The sequence below is a fragment of the Acipenser ruthenus genome, chromosome 51 (genome assembly GCF_902713425.1).
Source record: "Acipenser ruthenus chromosome 51, fAciRut3.2 maternal haplotype, whole genome shotgun sequence".
Taxonomy (NCBI): domain Eukaryota; kingdom Metazoa; phylum Chordata; class Actinopteri; order Acipenseriformes; family Acipenseridae; genus Acipenser; species Acipenser ruthenus.
In genome coordinates, this window is record NC_081239.1 from 8243129 (window position 1) to 8251428 (window position 8300).

Here is an 8300-nt window from a genome sequence, read left to right on the forward strand (position 1 = left end):
GTTACATCAGGGTCAGATATGACTGCTGAGTGCCGTGGTCTAAAAACAGGCGCAATTAATAAATACTAGATAGAGTTAACAGTTAAGGCAAATTAAAGTGCAGGAAGATTTAAATACAGATATAATAAAGAACATTATTATTAGGTCACACAACACTGATTTACAATGCATATCCTAGAAACAGAAGAACAGGAGGCACCCAGTTTTCCTAGTGTAGAGTGTAGAGTTGCAGGTTTGTGTGAGGTGGTTTCAATGGATTGCTTTATGTTGTGAGTTTCAAAGATAGGGGAGAGGTTTCTGTATTTTATTATTTCAATTAAGACACACAAATGATTACACACACACACACACACACACACACACACACACACACACACACACACACACACACACACACACACACACACACAAACAGACCAATCAAGATCAAGATCCTGAGAAGAACAGGTGAGCAGTAATCACGCAACACTGAAGTATCTTTTAGGGATTTTTTTAATCAATTTTTAGAACGCTACACAGATATAAAAGAATGTTAATATCAAAACTGCACAGATCAGTACATCAAGCTGCAAAACACTCACCCTTTAGTGTCAATCCCAACAGCATATAAACACCAGCTTTCATCAGTCATCTTATAATACTGCAGTTTGAGTAAATATGAGTCAATAAACATCAGAATATAATTCAGTGAATTCCAGTCAGCAGGATAACATATTACAGAATCATACTTGACTCTCAATGGGTTGTAAAAATGATACCTACTTAATTGGAACCACGGCAAATCAATTTAATACCCCCAACCTTTATTTATTCTTGAAGAAAACACCACAGCTTATTATATCCTCTATCAGGTCTTTGTATTACTTATATATTTTATCAAGCCTTACCCCTTTTGATTATAAAAAGCAGCTAATGGCCACACCCTTTTACTTTTATCTTTAACATGCATTTACTGTGTTTTCCACCCAGGTACAGTTGATAATCTTTTGATCTCTTTAGTTAAATTTCAGAAATACTATTTCAGTTGTAGAGTGGATATGATGGCGAACAAAGGTTCGCTACAAAGTCCAGGCTCCATTCTGTAGGCAGACGTCCTCTTAATGCAGAGCGGTCACTTTTCTTGATGTGGTTGGACAGCCTAGTCTCCTTTCCAGTGGTGCTCCTAGTTGCAGACATTCCTCTTTATTTTTTTGAATCGCAAAATTATTTTTTTATTGGAGTGTTTTGCTGGATGCAGTTGCAGAGATGGGGGGTTAAATGGAGGTTGATAGGGAGACCCTAAAACTACTACTGACAAAGTTTTGAGATCAATCAGCAACTAGGAACTTGACAAGCTTAGGAGAGCCAGATGGTCTCACATATAAAACATGTATGTCCAAAATATAACATTTAGTGAATATATGATTTGCTGTTGTGAAGAAGACCTGAATGCATGGCATAAAATAAAAAGTACAATTATAAGTAAGCTATATAACTAACGTTTCAAGTATAACTAAGCTGTATAATGGAAACTAATTCCTGTGAATTAGAATGCCAAGCTTGTCTATATTTTGCACAGTTGAAAATACCCTCTTTATTCAAACTGATCCTCCTCTGCAGCAGTGATCTCCTTCATCCCTGTTTGGACGTTGTCTTTGATTTTCTTAATCTCTTCATCCGAAGCTGGGGGCAACACTGCCAGTAGCTCCTGATCAATCATATCAACTCTCTTCTTTGAGTCCCTTTCAAACTCCTCTTTCCTCTTCAACACAAGTTTATAGATTTCATTCTGTGCAGAGTCACAGTCATTTGCCAATTTTGCACGCTCTCTTTCAAAGGTGGGGTTTTTGGGATCTAAGGCCATGAGCTTCCCAAGGCTGCTGACTCGGTCCATGAGATACTTACTGGAGACCTCTGTGTAGGTTCCTGAGATCATGTAGACCAGGTTGGCAATGTTAGAAGCATTGAAAGCCTGGGTGTAAATCATGTCTTTTATAAAGGCGTTGGAGGAATAGCCTTGTATACCTTGAATGTTATCAGCAGTAGAGATAAACCTCTTCAGAGACGTGTTGAGGCAGGTGTTGATTAAATTGGAGATCATCTGGAAGAACCGGACCATTTTTTCCCATTGCTCCTTCACCCGTCCCATTGCATCAAGGCCCTTCACCAGCATCTTCACAGTTGTATTGAAGTCAATTTCCTTAATCTCGCAGCTTCTCATTGTGACCAGAATATCTGACAGTTCCTTGTTGTTCTTCTCAAGGTTTTCCATACTTTTCTGGTACATCTCTTGGACTTTCTCCAGCTGGGCTCGGCTTTGCTCTATACGGAAACGGGCGTTGTCTGTTGCCATTTGGGCAGCACTTTTTTTGCCACCACTTTGTGTGTTTTGGGCCATTTGTGGTGGAGTGGCAGAAAAGCTTGAAGAATTTGTGAAAGCCTTGCTCTCGGAGTCAAGCTGCTCAGTCTGTGCTTTCAGGTTCTGGATCTTGGTAATGAGATCCTTCTCCTGTTCTGGTTTACAGTTGTTTTTGGGTGCGAATTCTGTCAAGAGGTCACAGATAGACATGGCATCCTTACAAACCACTACTGACTTCTCTTTAGCCTGGCAGTTTTCTTCACTTTTAAGTGAACTTTCAATGTTTTGGAGCTGCTTCTTCAACCAGGAGGATTTTGCAGAGCTTGTCTTTTGGTCATACACTTCACTCCATTTGATCTTGTCTTTGTCCACAAAGCTGTTGATCTGCTCTGCCAGTTTCAGGAGTTGCCCTGATTTGGAATAAATATTGTTTGCTGCAAAGGGGTTAGACTCTGCTGGCTTCTCTCCAATAGATTTTTTTACTAAAGGCACAATTTTGGAAGGTCCTGAAGATACTGCCAAAAAACCAGACACAGCTTCATTAACCGTATTTGTCAATCCTTCCACAAAGGTCATGCCTATCATTTCCCAACCATTGGGCATGGACTCCATCGCTGATGTGAACTGTTTATGGACTTCATCCAGTTGCTTGTCCATCTTACCAAAATTTTTTTCTGCCATTGCTTTGGCTTTCTCTGCCGACTCTTTCTTCAACTTTGCTTCCTCCAATTTCAACTGGACCTCCTTGACGTCTTCTTCGTAACATTGCTTTGAGTTCAAGCAGGCCTCTAACATTTCCTGGATGAGGAGAATAACATCAGTGAATTTCTTCTCTGTTGACTCTGCAAGCCTTGTGCACTCATCGGCGATTGTTCTTATGTTTTCAAGTTGACCTGGGAGTAACGCCTGGACGATTTGAATATTGTCTTGAAGAAGTGTCTTCACTGTCATTTTCATGTAGCTTGGTACATTGTTGGAGTGGAGTCGGATTTGGTCCATGTTCTTGTGGGCCTCGTTGAAGGCGATCCACCCTGAATTGCTGACCTGCATGAGAGAGGCTCGGAACGAATCAGGGTATTTGATGTACTTGAACCCACTCTTTGGCGGATTTTTATTTATAGAGAAATCTGTATTGGAAGAAATAAAGACAAGCTCTCCTAAAATAGCTATAGAGAGTGGACCAGGCATCAGGTATTCTTCCCAGTTAGCGTAAGGTTTCATCAGCAGTTCAGTTTCTTTCCTCACGGCTTCAGCCTTGGAAATCTTCAGAATGGCATTTTTCACTGTAATATCCATTTTTGAAGTTTTTATTTCTGTAATAGAGAACAGATCAATTTAGTATAAACCCCAAAAGCTCTGCAATAAAAATCCATCTCAAATAGTAATTTCCAGTTGTGCAAGTCTAAAAAAAACATTAACATTTTTTGATCAAATTAGTTATAATTTTCATTTAGAATAATTATTTTTACCCTGTATATCTGTTGAAAAATACCAAATTCCAAATATTTGACAAAGAACAAAAAAAGAGCATTTGTTATAAATCTCAAAGGTGTAGGTAAAGATAACTTTGAAAATATAAATCAATACATTCTAAATTATAATTATGAATAATCATTATTAGCGCTAACATTTTCTTACTGTAGAACAGTATCGGACAATGTATTTCAGAGCATTACTATTACATTTAACATAGCGCTGCAGATGGGATAGAGTTGAATCTGCATTGGATTTTTAAGCTATTCTGTAATCCTTTTTTTGGAATTGCCAATTATTTTATCCCCATTTTCTTCCCAGTTTGGAATATCTAAATGTTTTAAAGACCCTGTTTCCCCCTGCAACCCCCGCAGTGATTCGGGAGAGGCGAGGACAAGCGCACTCAAGCGTCCTCCGAAACGTGTGCTGTCAAGCCATCTGTTTTCTTTCACACTGCAAGTCGACAGTGAAGCCAACCAGACCCATCACGTCTGAGGACTGCACTAGATCCAGTGACAGCACATCTGGCTCACAGGCGCTCGGCCACCCACAGGAGTCGCTGGTGCATGGTTAGACCGGGATTACCCAGCCGACTTGAGCCCTCACCGCCCAGGTGGTGCTTGGTCAATTGTGCACCTGGAGTGGAGATGGCATAGCCCGGATTCGAACCAGCGACCTCCGGGCTATAGGACACATCCTGAGTAAGTACTTTTTAAGTTAAAATCAATCAAAATAACCCCCCTTTGCACAGCACTGAAGCCTCTTGCTCTTGACTTCCCTCAGTCTCCCCACTGCTGACTCCCTTGAAATCAATCAACCTTAGAGAGTGGGGACATGCAGGGAAGTACAAAATATATCTAGGTGTGGTTTGGGAGTGCACTCTAAAAAATGCAGGTTCTTTGAGGGTTCCTTGAGGAAGCCATAGGGTTCTATTACCGATTTTTTTTTTCTCAGTAAGGGTTTGTTTGGGAACCTCTCATTTCTCAGTCTAATAACATACTGCAAAGGGCTCATTTTAGAATCCTTCAGATTAGGGATGCAGCGAAGTTTTTGAGATTCAGCCGAATACTGAACCGAACACCAAATCTACAAAATCTGTCAAGAAAACTGAAGGAAACTGTTGACTGAAAAACAGACTGGCAGCTACTAACAAGGGATGCGCACAATCTATAGTTTTGAGCCTTTTAGTTAATAGTATTTTTATTCGCGAATGGAAATATATCCCTGAATAAGATTTCAGTTTGAAACATACACAATTTACCACTAGCCCCCTCCCCCACAACAGAAACATCAAAAGACAGAACAGTTTACCTTTACAAGAAAGGAGAGCTGCATCTTTGCCATAACCCAGTATTTTCTTTAATGACATTTCAACCTGTGTCGCCTGATCTGAGTGTAGGGTTGCCAACAGGCTCCAGAATCTCGGGACACTTTAAGGAAGTCAGGTTTTGTAAATCACCTCTAAACTGCAATGTATTCAGTAAAGTGAGTGTGAATTGTGCGAACTGTCGCTAAATTAATTTAATTATTTTACTTAATTGTTACCAAAAGCACACACCTGCCTGCGAGGATCGTTTCCATCAATCATTCCTATACAGCAGCTGATTGGCTTTCTGAGTCTCTGACTGGGCAGGACCGTGTGAAGCAAGAAATATTAAACAAATAGAAACTTTACCTGCTGTCACAAGGTTAAATGAAAGAGTGCAGATTAGTTCAAAGTTATGTAATGGTGTTGCACTATTTTGATATATATTGTTTACCTTATAAAAAATAAATAAAGCAATTTGATTAATTTTTACGAGGCTCTCTGGATAGAATCACCACCAAATTAAACAATTAAATAACTTAACTGCTCACACGTCGAATACACTGCAGTTTAGAGAGGTGAGTTAAAAAAACCTAGTGTCCCGAGGTTCTGGAGCCTGTTGACAACACTATCTGAGAGCTATGAGGAAGAAATTACCATGATGAGTGACCTGAATCCCAGTGAAACAAAACCCACGTTGATTTAAATGCACCGTGTGTGTGACACATATCAAATAGGCTACGAAATAGTTTAAAAAATATTTTAATAAAACACAGCAGTTCCCAAATAAATCAACTTGTATTGCACATTTGACAGTTGTAAAGTTACAAAAATTTATATAAATTTCTGTGCACCGATTATTATTATTATTATTATTATTATTATTATTATTATTATTATTATTATTATTATTATTATTATTATTATTATTATTATCTCAGTATGATCTCTAGAACACGTTTGATAGACAAAGCACAAAAGTCTACAACAGTTTGCCGTTACTATATATTACAGGTGTACTGCATAATTTTACTCCATGAAAAGTGTGATGTGGCTGTGCTGTTGCATACAGGAGTATGTTTGCATTCAGCAGCTGCATGACGTGTTTAGTGAGTGCGCCACCAGTAATAGGGAGTTGGTAGCTGCGACAGAGTTCATCAAACATGTTCTTCTTGTTAAAAACAACAGTTACGTTCAATACCAGATTCGTGTCTTTTATTTAAATAAGAACTGCACACACTAAAATGGATGTGCGTCTGGGCAGATATACGATAACCCTGCTCAAAAAGTTGGTATTCGGGCCGAATCCAAAACCAAATCCTGGATTCGTTGCATCCCTACTTCAGGTCAAGTAAATTGTGGTTTATAACATTGTTTATAAACTGCAATTTTCAATACATGTTTCATAGCTTACATGACAAATAAAAAGTCTGCAAAAGAATAGGTAGAACCCCTGTAAAAAGGTTATTGGAAGCACCTTAAAGGATTCCTCCACAGTGGCAGCCCCAGGAACCCGGAAAGGTTCTTACTGGAGCCTTTACTTCGTACAGTGTGGAGAAGAACTGCCTGTTGTGCACATTTTTTCTCTAAATCACTTCTTTATACAAACAATAGTAAAATTATTTACTATAGTACAGTAGATTTTTTTAAAAAATAATGTATTATTATTATTATTATTATTATTATTATTATTATTATTATTATTATTATTATTAGGGTTAAATCACTGATTTAAATCACTTGATTCTTTTAAATCATTGATTTATCTTGTTTTTCTTTTACTACCTATTTTATATAGTTTTTTTCAAATATAAAAGCAGATCTATAATGTGTTTTAAAGGGGGGGGGGAATATTAGGAGACCCTTAAACTTCTCTCAGCCCCAACCACACAGGCAGCAGAGAAATTGATGGGGCAGCAGTGTGGAGTAGTGGTTAGGGCTCTGGACTCTTGACTGGAGGGTCGTGGGTTCAATCCCAGGTGGGGGACACTGCTGTTGTACCCTTGAGCAAGGTACTTTACCTAGATTGCTCCAGTAAAAACCCAACTGTTTAAATGGGTAATTGTATGTAAAAAATAATGTGATATCTTGTAACAATTTTAAGTCGCCCTGGATAAGGGCGTCGGCTAAGAAATAAATAATAACTGATGTTTGTTTTTAACACAAAATATTTATTACACATTTATTATCTTGTTTCAGATACAGGGTGTCAATCCTTATGTCTGCAAATGTAAGGCGTGTTTATGATTTATTGCACACAAAGTCGTATTAAAGTGATAATAATAATGCACACGAATCTCAAGTAAATACTCGAGTAATGTCATTTTCCATTCCAGCAGTAAGCAAGTCGCAACTAAAAGTCAAACAGTTTAAGAAGTTTCTATCAGAATGTAATTAACTGAAGTCACTCAACTACTGTACCGTAGCTTGAATGTCGACTCTGCTGGTTCAATTGCGAAACTCTCCGGGGTTTACTGTATTTCTGGAGTGAATAAACAACAAGACTACAAATGAATAAATTATGTAGAAAAATAACAAGTTACCTATTAGTTGCTTTTTATATTCCACATTTCAAACATTTTTAATAAACGGCATTTTGCATTGATTTGGTTTAGATTGCTTATCTGTTTTTTGTTTTATAATGTAATTGCAAGTCGAGCGGGGGTCACGTGCACTAATAATACTTCATTACGAATTTGAATACGGGGGTCCTTCAGTAGTTCTGGTTTTAAATGTTACCGAAGCATTACATTCTGAATGGAACATACGGGTACACGTGCACAAATACTATAACCCAGCTATTTGCATGTTATTCATTAAACACATATACTATTTAACGTTACATTTTGTAACTATTGTTGCATGACAAGTATAAGCAAACTTAAATAGCCTATTTGTGAAGGACTTCTAAAAAAACATTAAAAACAAACAAACAAACAAACAAACAAACAAAATACAGTATATACAAATATTTTAAATTTTTTGCATTCAATGTTTTTAGACATTGTACATATTCGTCTACTTTCAATTAAAGATGAGATCAAAGATAGAAAAAGCAACTTACCTTTCAAGAAAATGTCTCAATTGAAAACCTTAAGGCAAGGTGTGCTGTTATATAGCAGTGCCTATGACGACATCAAGGAGTGTAGCCAATCAGAAACCGAATTGTCCTTCTCAACTCTT

At 37.8% G+C, this 8300-nt stretch overlaps 1 protein-coding gene across 2 annotated transcripts; it reads right to left on the bottom strand.

Moving 5' to 3' along the window:
• Positions 1-474: 474 nt before the first annotated feature.
• LOC117416403 (uncharacterized) lies at positions 475-7634 on the bottom strand. 2 transcript variants are annotated; one of them, XM_059015860.1, is made up of 2 exons: positions 7539-7634; positions 475-3651 (listed from the first exon to the last, which is right to left on the bottom strand). In XM_059015860.1, exon 2 carries the CDS (start codon positions 3632-3634, stop codon positions 1574-1576), a length of 2061 nt encoding a protein of 686 aa, XP_058871843.1. In that variant the 5' UTR covers positions 3635-3651; positions 7539-7634; the 3' UTR covers positions 475-1573. The 2 variants fall into 2 exon arrangements, with proteins under 2 accessions (XP_058871843.1, XP_058871844.1); XM_059015861.1 differs by having other exon boundaries at positions 7531-7600.
• Between the last annotated feature and the right edge of the window lie 666 nt (positions 7635-8300).